General features: G+C 48.0%; 1 protein-coding gene across 1 annotated transcript in view; it reads left to right on the top strand.

The window, feature by feature from the left end:
- Positions 1-14,008, top strand: part of lrrc1 (leucine rich repeat containing 1) — a 35,365-nt gene extending 21,357 nt beyond the window's left edge. Inside the window, exons 8-14 of the mRNA XM_084667172.1 lie at positions 505-649; positions 832-950; positions 2,150-2,233; positions 7,889-8,004; positions 8,207-8,379; positions 11,188-11,327; positions 12,437-14,008. Of these exons, the coding sequence (XP_084523298.1) occupies positions 505-649; positions 832-950; positions 2,150-2,233; positions 7,889-8,004; positions 8,207-8,379; positions 11,188-11,327; positions 12,437-12,595 (936 nt within the window). The 3' untranslated portion in view covers positions 12,596-14,008. The remainder of the gene's footprint in view (positions 1-504; positions 650-831; positions 951-2,149; positions 2,234-7,888; positions 8,005-8,206; positions 8,380-11,187; positions 11,328-12,436) is intronic.
- Positions 14,009-16,157: the final 2,149 nt, after the last annotated feature.

A 16,157-nucleotide genomic window follows, 5' to 3' on the forward strand; every position in this document is an offset into this window, starting at 1 on the left:
TGTGTGAGCACCTGTGTGTGTGTGCCTGCCTGTGTGTGTGTGCCTGCCTGTGTGTGTGTGCCTGCCTGTGTGTGTCTGCCTGTGTGTGTGTGTCTGCTTGTGTGTGTATGTCTGCCTGCCTGTGTGTGTATGTCTGCCTGTGTGTGTATGTCTGCCTGTGTGTGTATGTCTGCCTGTGTGTGTATGTCTGCCTGTGTGTGTATGTCTGCCTGTGTGTGTGTGCCTGCCTGTGTGTGTGTGCCTGCCTGTGTGTGTGTGCCTGCCTGCGTGTGTGTGTCTGCCTGCGTGTGTGTGTCTGCCTGCGTGTGTGTGTCTGCCTGTGTGTGTGTGTCTGCCTGTGTGTGTGTGTCTGCCTGCGTGTGTGTGTCTGCCTGTGTGTGTCTGCCTGTGTGTGTGTGTCTGCCTGTGTGTGTGTGTCTGCCTGTGTGTGTGTGCCTGTGTGTGTGTGCCTGTGTGTGTGTGCCTGTGTGTGTGTGTGTGTGCCTGTGTGTGTGTGTCTTCCAGGAGATGGGCAGCATGAGGAGTCTGGTGTGTCTGGACGTATCAGAGAACAAGCTGGAGCACCTTCCAGAGGAGCTGGGCTGTCTGCAGGCCCTGTCAGACCTGCTGGTCTCCCAGAACCTCATCGACGCTCTGCCAGAGGGCATCGGTCAGCCCCTATCTCCTCTCGCTCTCTGTCTCTCTCTCTGCAAATCTCTCTCTGTCTCTCCCTGGGTGTCTTTCCCTCTCTCTCCTCTCTCTCTCTCTCCCTCCCTCCTTTCACACAGGGGTGTGTGTAATGTGCTGGGCAGGGTCTATGTATCAGTGTGACTTGAGGCCTGTGCTCTGCAGGTAAACTGAGGAAGCTGTCCATCCTGAAGGCCGACCAGAACCGCCTGACCCACCTTCCCGAGAGCATAGGGAGCTGCGAGAGCCTGACTGAGCTGGTGCTGACAGAGAACCAGATCCAGGTGAGTGACTGAGCTGGTTCCGACAGAGAACCAGATCCAGGTGGGGGTGTGTGGAAGGGCTTGGTTGGTTTTGGGGTGTAGAATGCTGGCTTTTCTGTGTGTGAGTGACGAGAGAGTGAGGGTGTGAGAGATGTCTACTGAGGAGATAGACCTGTTTAAAGATATATAAAGTGAGAAATCCCAAAATAAAAGAGCTTTAAATAGTTTAACCTCTGACCACTTAGCATGTCCTCAGACCGGCCCTGCTAATTGGCTGAGAGCCTCCTGCTGTGGGATGCTGCTTGTCCTCACCAGCCAATTAGATGTGTTTGTCATCTTCACTGTCTAATCGTGTTAATAAATCCTAGCATCTGGCCTTCAGCCATCAGTGTACGAGTGTTCCCTGTGATTATACATGGTGTGTGTGTGTCTAGTGTGTGTAGTGTGTGTGTGTGTGTGACAGAGTCTGTGTGTATCTCTTATGTAGACATGTTCTAGTGTTTGTGTTGTCTTTGAACTCTGTTCTGGTTTCTACAAGTGGGGTCAAAAAAAGCCAGTACTGTGGTAACAAGTCGGTACTCAAAACGTACATAAATAAAGTATAATACCGGAATTTATAGCAAGTAGCCTGTCCAGTCATTGCATTTGGTCTGAACTCCAAAATGATCATGGTCATATTTATCACAGTCCTGGTAGGTCAAGATTACAGATGTATTTTATTTTACTGTCAGAATATTGGTTGCTATCAGGATGTGCAATGTATTTGTGCAAATATGACTTACCCTGCCTTTAAACCAGGCGAGTTTAAAAAATACTTTATCATTTGCATTATGTTTTATGTAGACAGAGAGTTGAATCACCAAAACTGGTTTTATTGGACCTGACAACTGAAATGTTGGTACCGTGGCAACACTCGTGTGGACAGTAGATATGTTTTGTGATTGATTACTGTCAAAACTTAGTGTTCCTAACCTGTAAATAGAAATAAAGAGATACAGATTAAAAGATGCATTTCACACTATATTGACTTAATAATCCTGGACCTGGCGTCCAGCCAGCCCTGTTCAACTGCCTTCACAACCTCAGTCATCTCAAATGTGTTGTTGTTGATCAATTGACAAACGTACAAATACTGATTTTGATGATATACTGTACCCATGGGCAGATTGTCGGCATTTGGTATACAGTAACATTCCTCCTCCTCGCCTCTTGTGTTCCAGAACTTGCCGAGGAGTATTGGCAAACTGAAGAGGCTGTCGAACTTCAACTGTGACAGGAACCAGCTGAGCTGGCTCCCCAAAGAGGTAAGGCCCCTGTGACTTGCTGCAGCCCATCCTGGCCAGTACGCTCTAAAATAAAAGATGTCGTAACTAGGTCAGCCCTTCCTGGGGTAAAAAAACAAAAAAAAGGTTTAAAAAAGACGACTTCACGCACATAAGCGGCTGTCCTCCACAATGTTGTCGTAGCAACCGGAGAGTTGTGACCATATGGTGAGTGAGGCCCCGCCTCCTCCTACTCACCGTCTGAGACAGACAACATGCTGCCCCACGCGCCACCCGACACACTGGCCAACACCTGAGGAAACCTGCTGCAATCACCTGCTGCAATCACCTGCAGCAATCACCTGCAGCAATCACCTGCTGCAATCACCTGCTGCAATCACCTGCTGCAATCACCTGCAGCAATCACCTGCTGCAATCACCTGCAGCAATCACCTGCAGCAATCACCTGCAGCAATCACCTGCTGCAATCACCTGCTGCAATCACCTGCAGCAATCACCTGCAGCAATCACCTGCAGCAATCACCTGCAGCAATCACCTGCTGCAATCACCTGCAGCAATCACCTGCAGCAATTACCTGCAGCAATCACCTGCAGCAATCACCTGCAGCAATCACCTGCAGCAATCACCTGCAGCAATCACCTGCAGCAATCACCTGCAGCAATCACCTGCAGCAATCACCTGCTGCAATCACCTGCTGCAATCACCTGCTGCAATCACCTGCTGCAATCACCTGCTTGCAGTTGATATATTTCTTTCTTTCTTTCTCTCCTTCTGCTGTACATGCAGTAGCAGTACTTGTGGTGTGTGGGTTGTCTGCTGTATGTGGCAGTAGCAGTACTTGTGGTGTGTGGGTTGTCTGCTGTATGTGGCAGTAGCAGTACTTGTGGTGTGTGGGTTGTCTGCTGTATGTGGCAGTAGTGTAGTCTGAGGGCCAGATTTCTGATGGCTACCAATGAAAAATGAAAGAATCGTTTTGAGAAGCCCCTTCATTTTAAGATGGGACCTTCCAAAAAATAAGATATGTATGGAGAGTCAGATGGCAGAGCGGTGAGGGAGTCGGGCTAGTAATCAGAAGGTCTGGACAAGAGAGCATGGATTTGAGAGCAAAGTCTGTATATCAATCAACCCAGCACTAGATGACTGCTGCGTGCTTTTGTATAGAAACTTTGAACAAATAAGCAACAAACTAAAGACGCTACTAGACATGGAAGCGGAGAGCCAGGTTTATACAGTGACATCATGACAGGCTCTCCAGCCCAGGGAAAGGCAAACCAGTTCTTAGAAGGTTCATAAGGTGAACAAACGGCAAACTGGCACTAGTAACAGTCCAGAACCTGAACTAGGTTTGCATTGATGGAAAGGGGGTAGCAGAGGGTTGTGGTTCGATCCCTACCTCACCCACCTCAATGTTAGCTCTGAATGAAAAGTCTGTTCGATAGCTTTTTTTTGTTGGTGTGTGTGTGTGCGTGAGTGCATCCATACTGGTCTGCACGTGTGTGTGGTACAGACAGTACCATGACAGCAGCGGGCCGGGCCTGCACCAATCACAGCTGTCTCTGGGCCTGCACCAATCACAGCTGTCTCTGCAGGGTTCAGACTCACAGGCTAACAGACCTGCTGTTGTACTGCAGCTGAGCTGGGACTGTTCATGTCCCTGACCTACTCAGAAAGATGAGGGCCACAGTGTGTGTTTGTTTGTGTCCACATTTTGTTCTCAACCGCTTGTCTGTTAGAGAGTGAGAGACAGATGGGCAAAGAGACAGATATGCAGAGAGAGACAGACGGGCAGACAAAGACAGACAGGCAGAAACAGGCAGTGAGATAGTGAGTTCAACAATGACGTGGAAGGGTCTTGTTGCTTGTCCAGTGCTGTCCCTGCCTCTACCATGATGTCCCTGTCTCTACCATGCTGTCCCTGCCTCTACCATGCTGTCCCTGTCTCTACCATGCTGTCCCTGCCTCTACCATGCTGTCCCTGGCTCTACCATGCTGTCCCTGCCTCTACCATGCTGTCCCTGCCTCAACTATGCTGTCCCTGTCGCTACCATGCTGTCCCTGCCTCTACCATGCTGTCCCTGCCTCTACCATGCTGTCCCTGCCTCTACCATGCTGTCCCTGCCTCTACCATGCTGTCCCTGCCTCAACCATGCTGTCCCTGGCCTCTACCATGCTGTCCCTGGCTCTACCATGCTGTCCCTGCTTCTACCATGCTGTACCTGTCTCTACCATGCTGTCCCTGCCTCTACCATGCTGTCCCTGCCTCAACCATGCTGTCCCTGCCTCAACCATGCTGTCCCTGCCTCTACCATGCTGTCCCTGGCTCAACCATGCTGTCCCTGCCTCTGCCATGCTGTCCCTGGCTCAACCATGCTGTCCCTGCCTCTACCATGCTGTCCCTGTCTCTACCATGCTGTCCCTGCCTCTACCATGATGTCCCTGCCTCTACCATGCTGTCCCTGGCTCAACCATGCTGTCCCTGTCTCTACCATGCTGTCCCTGGCTCTACCATGCTGTCCCTGGCTCTACCATGCTGTCCCTGGCTCTACCATGCTGTCCCTGGCTCTACCATGCTGTCCCTGGCTCTACCATGCTGTCCCTGCTTCTACCATGCTGTACCTGTCTCTACCATGCTGTCCCTGGCTCTACCATGCTGTCCCTGGCTCTACCATGCTGTCCCTGGCTCTACCATGCTGTCCCTGGCTCTACCATGCTGTACCTGTCTCTACCATGCTGTCCCTGCCTCTACCATGCTGTCCCTGCTTCTACCATGCTGTACCTGTCTCTACCATGCTGTCCCTGCTTCTACCATGCTGTACCTGTCTCTACCATGCTGTCCCTGCCTCTACCATGCTGTCCCTGGCTCTACCATGCTGTCCCTGCTTCTACCATGCTGTACCTGTCTCAACCATGCTGTCCCTGCCTCTACCATGCTGTCCCTGTCTCTACCATGCTGTCCCTGCCTCTACCATGATGTCCCTGCCTCTACCATGCTGTCCCTGCCTCAACCATGCTGTCCCTGCCTCAACCATGCTGTCCCTGCCTCTACCATGCTGTCCCTGGCTCAACCATGCTGTCCCTGCCTCTGCCATGCTGTCCCTGGCTCAACCATGCTGTCCCTGCCTCTACCATGCTGTCCCTGTCTCTACCATGCTGTCCCTGCCTCTACCATGATGTCCCTGCCTCTACCATGCTGTCCCTGGCTCAACCATGCTGTCCCTGCCTCTACCATGCTATTTCTGCCTCTGCCACGAATGGAGCGTCACAGTCATAGAATTGCGGTGATAGGAGCTTAACTGCTCAAATCCTCGTGTTGCACTAAGGTGGTCAGGAGATGGGGCCGTCGGACGTCCTTCCAAGGAGAGAAGATGCTTGAGTGTGTTGAGACCTGGGGAGTCCCACTGGGGACAGTTGCCTTAGACAGTCTTCAATTGTCAGGTTAGACTATTCTAATTAAGCCGGTCTATTGCATAAACAGTAAGACTGACTTAATTTGAGGTATAAAAGTTAGCCACCTCTCCCCCCTGGCTAATGCTCGCGGTTAGGGCTTAGTTGCTATGCCAACAATCTGTTAGTAGGCTATGACATTATCTTAGCATGATTTATTACAAAAGGAATGAAGTTTGTTAATTGTAACTGCAGATAATGTTGACTGGGTTCTGCTTTTCTGCTAAAATGTAGATCACAACATAGCTCACTTTATTGACGCTAGCGCTAGCCATCTGTGTTGGAGTTGTTGATAAATGGAACTAGCGTTGAGGTTAAATTTGTCTAAGAAGCTTAAGAATGTATACACTATTTGCCAATAAGACAAACTTTTCAATATTGTATTACTCCAACAGATATAGGTTTTCAGCAGGTTTAAATGTATCAATCTTTCGAAGTGTCTTATTTTACCCATAATGCCAAGCACAACAGGCTATTTAAGTCAGTCTTGCGTTACTCACTCATAGTTAAACTTTTTGCAAAAATTACATAGAAGTGTCTATGGCAAGTCAGACTTAGTTACATTTAAGACTAGGTCTATATTTATACAATTGGCCCCAGGCCATCTCGTGTTTACCTAGAAGAAAAGTATTTTCTGGAAACTATATTTGAGCTTGTTTACTCCAGAAGTCATTCAGTAATCTCCCAGTGTCATGCATTCGCACCTACAACTAGGTGGTTGAATTCTTTAAGCATTTAAGTTCTTTCTCGAGTACCTCTGATTCTTTCCTTTTAGAAATCACACAGGTAGTTTACACACACATACATAAACACACACACCAGCACACACACTTCCTCAGAAGGTGATTCATATTAAACAGTAGTACCAGTTGAATGAACCCATCTTGTATATGGAGCTAGCACTCAGGGTCATATCAGTGTCCTTTTGACATGAGGACTCCCCCAGCAGGTTGATCCACACACACATTCAGTCAGTCAGTCACACGCACACACACACACACACACTCCCCCCCCTCTCTCTCTCTCTCTCTCTCTCTCTCTCTCTCTCTCTCTCTCTCTCTCTCTCTCTCTCTCTCTGTGCTTCAGTAGGTGGTGCTACAGGCGTTCTGTGTGGAGCAGAACCCCTGCAGTTACTGACACACTCCGAGGTTAATTGTGGCTAATTTTATCCCCGTCTGCCCAGCGTCACGGCCAGTCGATCGGTCTGCCTCCAGGACCGCCTCTCCTAGGCCAGCGTGGTCCCCATCTGCCCACCCTCCACACCCTGAAAGCAGGTCCCCATCTGCCCACCCTCCACACCCTGAAAGCAGGTCCCCATCTGCCCACCCTCCACACCCTGAAAACAGGTCCCCATCTGCCCACCCTCCACACCCTGAAAGCAGGTCCCCATCTGCCCACCCTCCACACCCTGAAAGCAGGTCCCCATCTGCCCGCCCTCCACACCCTGACAGCAGGTCCCCATCTGCCCGCCCTCCACACCCTGACAGCAGGTCCCCATCTGCCCACCCTCCACACCCTGAAAGCAGGTCCCCATCTGCCCGCCCTCCACACCCTGACAGCAGGTCCCCATCTGCCCACCCTCCACACCCTGAAAGCAGGTCCCCATCTGCCCGCCCTCCACACCCTGACAGCAGGTCCCCATCTGCCCACCCTCCACACCCTGAAAGCAGGTCCCCATCTGCCCGCCCTCCACACCCTGACAGCAGGTCTACAGGGGCACTTCCCCCTGGGGGGATGATACATCATCCATCTGTCCAGTTTATATACCCTGTCTGAAACCTTCACTGTCTGAAACCTTCACTGTCTGAAACCTTCACTGTCTGAAACCTTCACTGTCTGAAACCTTCACTGTCTGAAACCTTCACTGTCTGAAACCTTTACTGTCTGAAACCTTCACTGTCTGAAACCTTCACTGTCTGAAACCTTCACTGTCTGAAACCTTCACTGTCTGAAACCTTCACTGTCTGAAACCTTCACTGTCTGAAACCTTCACTGTCTGAAACCTACAATGAACAAAATAGACATTTCCACACATGCAAGAGTTGTGTTGAAAGGTTGTCGAACACTTCCAAACATGTCCAGGGCTTTGCGTGTTTTGAAAAAGTGTTCTATTCACTTGTTCTTTAACTTCAGGCTCCCCTTCCCTTTTCCCTCTCAGTGGTGTTTGTCCAGAAGATCGGGCTGTCCGCCCGGCTGTGTTTGATATGTGTGCCTGCTCCTCCCTGTTTCAGATCGGCGGCTGCAGCAGCCTGAATGTGTTCTGTGTGCGGGATAACAGGCTGACCCGGATCCCTTCTGAGCTGTCCCAGGCTACAGAACTGCACGTCTTCGACGTCTCCGGAAACAGGTATCCAATCCCACGCATGCTCCACCTCCGACCTTCACCTACACCCGGTTGACCTCTGACCTCCGCTTCATCTCAGGTGTCACAGCATTGAATTAAGTTGCCGTTCTTCTGGAGTTTGATCTGGAGTTTTCTAAGTGGTGAACGACAGTGACCAGGGTAACCTGGATGTTACCATTTGTTGAACTGTCCTCTGGCCCTCCAGACTGGCCCACCTGCCCATGTCCCTGACCACCCTGCGACTGAAGGCCCTTTGGATGTCAGAGAACCAGTCCCAGCCCCTGCTCACCTTCCAGACCGACGTGGACCCAGAGTCGGGGGAAAAGGTTCTCACCTGCGTGCTGCTGCCCCAGCAGCCCTGCGAGATGGACAACAAAGGTACGCTCCTGGTCACCATCCATCCATCCTCCTCTGTCCATCCATCCTGCTCTGCCTCTGTTCATCCATCCATCCTCCTCTTCCTCTGTCCATCCATCTCCCTCCCTCCCTCCCTCCATGTTTCTCTCCTCGCTGTCTCTCTTTCTTATCCTCTATCTCTTTCGTCAACTTTGTATATTCCCAATTCAGTCCAACGGTAATAACATCTGGGACCTTTATGTAAGAACAGCAATAGAGAACATTCTGGAACCTTTATGTAAGAACAGCAGGAGAGAACATTCTGGAACCTTTGTGTAAGAACAGCAGGAGAGAACATTCTGGAACCTTTGTGTAAGAACAGCAGGAGAGAACATTCTGGAAGCCATGGAGGCTGATGCTCAAATGCCAGATGACCCTGGCAGTGTTCATAGATAGTTGGATGAGTGTAGCTCAGTGGGGGAGCACAGGTTCAAATCCCCCCTGTATGCTGCCTTGGATAAATGTGTTCAAAATGAGTACATTCTTAATATTATTAGGTAGAGAAACCGCCCTCAAAGCTTCTTCAAGGACTGTGCTGTGGGCTACACTCATACAAAAAGTACAAGTATAAATAGATGATGGTTCTAATCCCCCCAGGCCCCTATATAGACTACTGCTCTATCTGGGTTAATCCTCAGGTTAGGTGATGTCACACAACTCGCAGCCTGCCGTTTCCTTGTCAAAATCAACCTCGGGACCCATCACATCAGGACATGTGATTGGGTCACGTGACGGGGTCACATGGTCTGCCTGGGGAAGCGGAGCGTGTGCGCTCGGTACCTCGGATCCATCATCCAATCACATCAATCCACTGGTCCTGCAGGAATCACTGTGTTCCTCTATCCTTTCATCCCTCCATCAGTCCATCACTCACTCCCTCCTCCTCTCTCCATCCTGCTCATCCCTCCATCAGTCCATCACTCACTCCCTCCACCTCTCTCCATCCTGCTCATCCCTCCATCAGTCCATCACTCACTCACTCACTCCTCCTCTCTCCATCCTGCTCATCCCTCCTTCCATTCCTCTCCTTCTTCCCTCCCTCCTTCCATTCCCCTCCCTCTTCCCCTCCCTCCCTCTCTCCGCAGTCTCTGTTCCTTGGTTGTGTTCAGAAAAACCTCACTGGATTGGAGGGTTAAAGAGCTTAGATTTGTCTGGCCTGCTGCCATTACAATCTCTCTGTCGCACTTGTATCTCTCTTTAGCTGTCTCACTCGCTGTGTCTCGCTCACTGGCTCCCCCCTCTCTATCTCTTGTTGTAGCTGGCTCTCTCCCTCTCTCCCGTTCTCTCTCTAGCTCTCTTGCTCCTTTTCTTTATTTCTAGCTCTCATCCTTTCTTACTCTCTCTTTCCAACTCGCTCTAGCTCTCTCATTGTCTACCACTTTCTATTTCTCTCTCTCTCTCTCTCTCTCTCTCTCTCTCTCTCTCTCTCTCTCTCTCTCTCTCTCTCTCTCTCTCTCTCTCTCTCTCTCTCTCTCTCTCTCTCTCTCTCTCTCTCTCTCTCTCTCTCAGGCCTGACTCCATTTATCTCTCTGATCCCATGTTTATTGAAACTACACAGGCGCTATCCCCTTTGGGAATCTTCTTCTGTGGTTAACCTCCATCCTCCCCCCCATAGCACTTCCTGTCCTCCCGAACCCCACTTCCCAGTTGGAGATGTAGTCATGTGACCTCCATCCCCAAGGATCAGCAGGGGATCTGAGCCCAGCTCCCAGAGAGAGGCTCAGGAGTGAGGTGTGGGAGGCTATGGGGGGGACAGGAGTTAGGGAGGAGGAGTTACGGGGGGACAGGAGGTAGGGAGGAGGGGTTACGGGGTGCTGGAGGTTACAAGAGGGTGTGGGAGGGTGGAGATGGGTCTCCCTGTAAGCTTGTGACTAAGCTGGGATTTGAAACTGTGATCAGGCAGTTCAAATCTCTCATTTACAAGCTCCGGGTCACAGGGCTAGGAGCCACCATGCTCAGCAAGCATCCAGGAAACACGGTCTGTAATCTGGGGAATCTCTCTCTCTCTCCGTATCTCTCTCCGTATCTCTCTCCGTATCTCTCTCTGTATCTCTCTCTCTCTCTCACTTGACCTTTGAGGTCAAGTGCTCATTTCATCAAGATGGGTTTTCACTGGGGTTAGTGGTCTGAAGTTGTTTGCAGAGGGCTGCTGGAATTAAATCTTAGCAGTCCCAGGATCTGAAGCACCAGCGTGTTCATGTGTGACGTCTGAAGCACTATCGTGTTCATGTGTGACGTCTGAAGCACTATCGTGTTCATGTGTGACGTCTGAAGCACTATCGTGTTCATGTGTGACGTCTGAAGCACCAGCGTGTTCATGTGTGACGTCTGAAGCACTATCGTGTTCATGTGTGACGTCTGAAGCACTATCGTGTTCATGTGTGACGTCTGAAGCACTATCGTGTTCATGTGTGACGTCTGAAGCACTATCGTGTTCATGTGTGACGTCTGAAGCACTATCGTGTTGGTGTTCATGTGTGGGTGGAGCCTGGAGTCTGAACCTGCTGACTGACAGCCCCACAGCCCCTCCTCCTCCTGTGTGCTGTTCTCAGCTGGGCTCTGGCTCAGCTGATCCTCTATGATGCTCCAGGAAACATCGAGATGGGAGAGAGAGAGAGAAAAGGGAGATGTGGAATGAGAGAGGGGAGCGACTGATGGAATGAGAGAGAGCGGAGCGAGAGAGGTAGACTGTGGAGAGAGAGAGAAGGAGACACGAGGAGGGAGGTGGACAGAGTGAGACCCACCCCTGTGTGCTGATTGGTTGGGCCCCTGTTGCTGTTCCTGTGTCAGGCACGGACGCGCTGGCGCGCTGCGGAGCCCTGGAGAGCCTGGTCCACAGCATGGCGGACGACACCTGGGACGAGCGCGCCCCCAAGCGCATCAGCGCCATCCACTTCCTGGAGGACGACGACGAGGAGGATGACGAGAAGGTGAGCCCTCAGCAAGGAGGGGAGCGTGTGTTAAGGTTGGGTATCTGTGTGGGTGTGGGAGGAACCACACAGTGTGACGTGGCGGGGAGTCTTCTGTGTGTGCGTGCGTGTGCGTGTGTGTGTGTGTGTCAGCCCGCAGACTAACAAGACAGGCAGGCTCGAGCCTTCACAACAACACCCTCAAATTGACTGGTTTTAGAAGAGATATTTCCATGGTCAGAGATACCACCCAGACCTGTTTGGTCTGTTTGGTCTGTGTACTGAAGAAACTCTCCTCCCCCAATTGGGAACTCCTGTTTTGGAGAACAATGGGCATTATTATTAAAGGTACAATTTTCTTTCAGTAAGAACCAAAACAAGGTTTAGTGCACACTACAGGCACACACTTCAGGCGTCGTCAGCTGACGTGTTGGGTCGGCTGACGGAGCTGTTTTGCAACACCGACAGCTCAGCGCCAGAGGAATGTAAATTTTTCCTTTTTGGAGCAGCCACTGCTGTTCCAGCCAATCATGTTCTAGCACTCCTGTTCCAGCCAATCATGTTCTAGCACTCCTGTTCCAGCCAATTGCCTGCGGCGAGGCAGGCCTTCCTTCTTGCCTTCTTGGCTTCTTTGGTGAAACCTGTCAATCAAACACGAGCTGGAGGAAAGCGCAGAAATTCAGACAATAACTGTTTTTTGTTTCTCATATTTGAATGTATTCAATTATATTATAGCTTATCTATTATAGCTATAATCTAATAATGTCCTGCTTCTCCCCTCATTAACAACCCTGTTGAGGAGATCCATCCCCATTCTAAGAATCATTATTATTACCATCATTCCCAACCTGTTCGGTCAGCTGACTATCACAGACCTAGCACTGCTCCCAAACTGTGGGAAAAGTGCTCCTTCGCTTGGCCATTTTGAGCATTTGCCTAAAACATACCCTTTAGTAATGTCTTTAATTGTTAATTTAAATGTTAATATAGTTATTGTATATTATGTTTCAGTCATTTTTACTGTACTGTAGCGCTTTGAGTATAAGAAAAGCAAATGACATATAAAACTTTCTTATTGTTATTATCATGATTAGTATTATGAACATAATGGTGTCCCCCTCCCCCTCCAGGGAACCCTGATGAGGAGAGCCACACCTCACCCAGGTGAGCTGAAGACCATGAAAAAAGCTGTGGAGAACCTGCGGAACGACCTGAATGCAGCCAAGGGCCTGGACTCCAACAAAAACGAGGTCAATAGCGCTGGCGAGCGGGTCACCACCTCTGTGTGACCTCTGACCCCGCTCCAAGCCTCCCGTCTCTCGTCACCCCCCCCCCCCCCTTCCTCACCCGCTCAGACACACCATCCATCAACTGTTTACCCACAATCCCCTACTGTGGCCTGGCTGTGAACCTCTTCCTCCTCTGGCTCCGCCCTGGGATTCCGTTGTGTTCTCCACAACCAGTTCTGTTTGTTCCAGAATCTTCCAAGACCTTCTGGAACCTTATAGAACTTTCCTCTGTCATCTGCAGCTAACCCCCCCCCCCCTCCCCCCATGTGTTTTGGCTCTCATACAACAGGGCTCATGTGCCTTCTGACTGATCAAACCATTCCCAAGGCAATAATCTGCACAGGTTTGCTCCTTTTTTATTTTTAAAGGTATTTTTTACATTTTAGTTGTTTAAAAAAGAGAGAGAGATGCTTTTTTATGGACAGTAGGTAGTTGCACTATTGTACTTTTTTTAGTTAAATATTGTCTAAAATCGTCTTAAATATATTATATATATATGTGTTCTATTTTTATTTTTGAAAACACTGGGTGACTATTTTACTTTTTATATTTTGGGGAAACATTTTACCCAATCGTGTTAGAACCTACTGATTGAGGATTCTTGTACAGACATTTTGTGAATATTGATACTTTTATACGTTTTGGCAGCTCAGATGGTGTAAATTAAAATTGTATAGCCAGTTTCTTAATCAATTTCAGGTTAAAAAAAAAAGAAAAAAAAAAGATTATAATCGAAATTGGTACGTATTTTATTTTACTAAAGAAATGAACAAAATTGTCTTTGGGGTGAGTCAGTAGCCTTGGAGCTTGTGACCACTATCATGTGACTTCCTGGATGAATCGTAGACTTTCTCTGATTGGCTGGGTGAATAAGGAAGTGAGGGCTGATCGTCCAGAGCATCCAGCTAGGTTCGCTCCCGTGCTCTTCTGGGCGGCAGGAAGTGAGCCGGGCTCCCTGGCTCTCCCCAGTGGCTTTGCCTTGCTTTGTTTTTATCAAACAGATTCTTAAAATTGTTATTTTTGACTCGACTTCCTTTTATACTGTCATAAAAGTATAAACAACAGCAAGACTAACTGCTGGTTGAAAATGCTGTTGTTTTTTTAACTGTACAGTAAGGCTCTTCTCAAAGTCTTATATGTGTCTTTAATTAGGAACGCTGTTGTTCATCTGGTACACTACAATATATGTATATTTTTTGTCTTAATTTTTTTTTGCCAGGAGAGGACCATAAAATTGGTTTTAATGTTGATTTCTACATCTTTGACGTTCTGTTTCATTATAATTATTATATTCGATTCCTATTTTCTGATTAAGCTGCACAAAACACAATCTCAAATAGGCGGGAATGCTGAGCCTTGCTATTTGGATGACTTTTAACCACTGATGCAATAAAATGGGTATAAAACCAAAAAGTTATGATTTTTTATATGACCCTCAAACTAAGCACCCTAAACCCCTGGGAATCTATTAAATATACTGTGAAAATATGTTGAGTAAGAATAATATTAGTACTGTTATTTTACGTTAAGTCATAATTTTCCCATCAGTTAACATCAAACCACCAAAATCACAAGACATCCCTGCTTTCATGAAGTTGATTCATTTATTCATTTACATTTACTAAAACGTATTATATAAGAGCGGCAAAATAGCACTTAACTAGTTGCTGATTAAATTAAGTCAATAGGATGTTCATTTGCATACTCTCTCATCAAATCAGACTTCATAGATTTTCGAGTACATGTTACGTGAATCTATAAATGCTCTCGAAGAGTTGATCCCCCAACCCCGTCCCTTCCTGTGTCTCCAGTCCTGCATGTGTCACTGTGTGGTCTGACTCACCTACCTGGGGCTTGTGGTCCATCGCACTGCTGCTGTGAGAACATGAAGGCACTGCTGCATCTCATCAGTGAACATGTGTGGCTGTGTCATGCCAGTGTGCGTATGGGCAGACAGGGGTGTTTATGATGAGGTCATCATAAACACCTAGACTGTGAGGTCACAGTCCAGCCTGGTTTCTAAAGATATGATAGCTGGCACAATGAAAGCCTAATGATTCACTGAAGATACCGATCAGCTACCATCAGATGTCTAGTCCCAGACAGCACAGGGATGTAACCATGTCTTACTCTGCACAGGAAGTGACCTCGTCTCCCAGAGGAACGTCTGTATATCTCTCTGGAAGGGGAGGGCTTCAGTCTACACTTTCTGTCTGCACATTCACAATACTGTGTAAACTATGAACTTGAAGATGTGATAGGTTGAGGCAAGAGGGTTCATCCAGTAGGGGGAGGGGGGGAGGTGCCAATCTGTTCATCTGGAAACATGTTAGTATGTTCATCTGGAAAGATGTTAGTATGTTCATCTGGAAACAAGTTAGTATGTTCATGCTTTTGTTGTAGCACGCACTCAAAATTAATCAAAAAAATGGGCAACACTTTACTTTAACGTTACCTAAATAGTTTTTATTGTATTTATCTTAAGTGACGTACAAATACACTGAAAGGGGTCATTGACTGATTTCATAGGGTATTTCACAGTGCTTCTTAAGGTCTCTGTATAGGGTGTGTAACATTGGTTGGGATGAAAATGGCCCAGGTGCTGTTCTATGAGCCCTGATGCATCCTGTGAAATAGCCCCAGAATGAAACTGGAGGTTTTCTCCTTTTATGGTATGCTTATGAATTTTTAGATGAGCTGCGCGCTGATTGGTTGGTTTACAACCAGCGAAGCTGCGGAGCAAACATGCATCGCATATTGTATATTTACATGACAACAGGTTATTTATTTGACTGGAACAGTCAAATGAAATATTGTTAGCCCCATTGCTATAATCTAAATCATCACACGTTCTAGATGCTAGATACAGGAGAAATTAGCCTTGCTAATAACTGTTAGCGACAAAATCATATTTACAGCTTGCGGTTGTGATGAGCATACGGTCGGATGTGTATGTACATTTTGGGCCGTGACAAAGGAACTGAGCAGAGCCAAATAAGGTGGAGCCACCGATGTGATGTCAACTCGGTGGCTTTTTGGAAACAGCCCGTTTTAGAGCAGCAGTTTCAAATAGTGAGATTTGCATAGGAAAGAGGTGTCGATGGACTTTGAGGTTCACTGTATGTCCATTTTACCCTCTGAACTGTCGTTATTCAACTATGATGTAAACTCGGTTTTGCAATCAATGACCCCTTTGATGTAACATTAACGACCATGTCATATAACGTCTAACATTACAATTACTAGGAACTACTTTGTAGTTATACTTGAGTACTGTGTAGGTTAACACTTAAGTGAAACTTGCTATGGGGAGGTTGGGCCTACCAGGAGGAAGTTTTAGTAACACAACATTCACCTGCACATTTACAACATCCACTTACACCCTCCCCCATATTACCTTTCTTCTACTTTGTAACAACCAATACCGCTAGCACTTGATATAATGTTTAACTTCATAGCAATTTCAATATACCCAAAAAGTTTTGCAGGGTATTGCTATGTAGTTACTAGGTAGTAAATATATTTAACGTTCATTTAAAGTGTTGCCAAAATCTGACCCGTG

This window comes from Hypomesus nipponensis, chromosome 11 (genome assembly GCF_054491055.1).
Source record: "Hypomesus nipponensis isolate SF chromosome 11, ASM5449105v1, whole genome shotgun sequence".
Lineage (NCBI taxonomy): Eukaryota > Metazoa > Chordata > Actinopteri > Osmeriformes > Osmeridae > Hypomesus > Hypomesus nipponensis.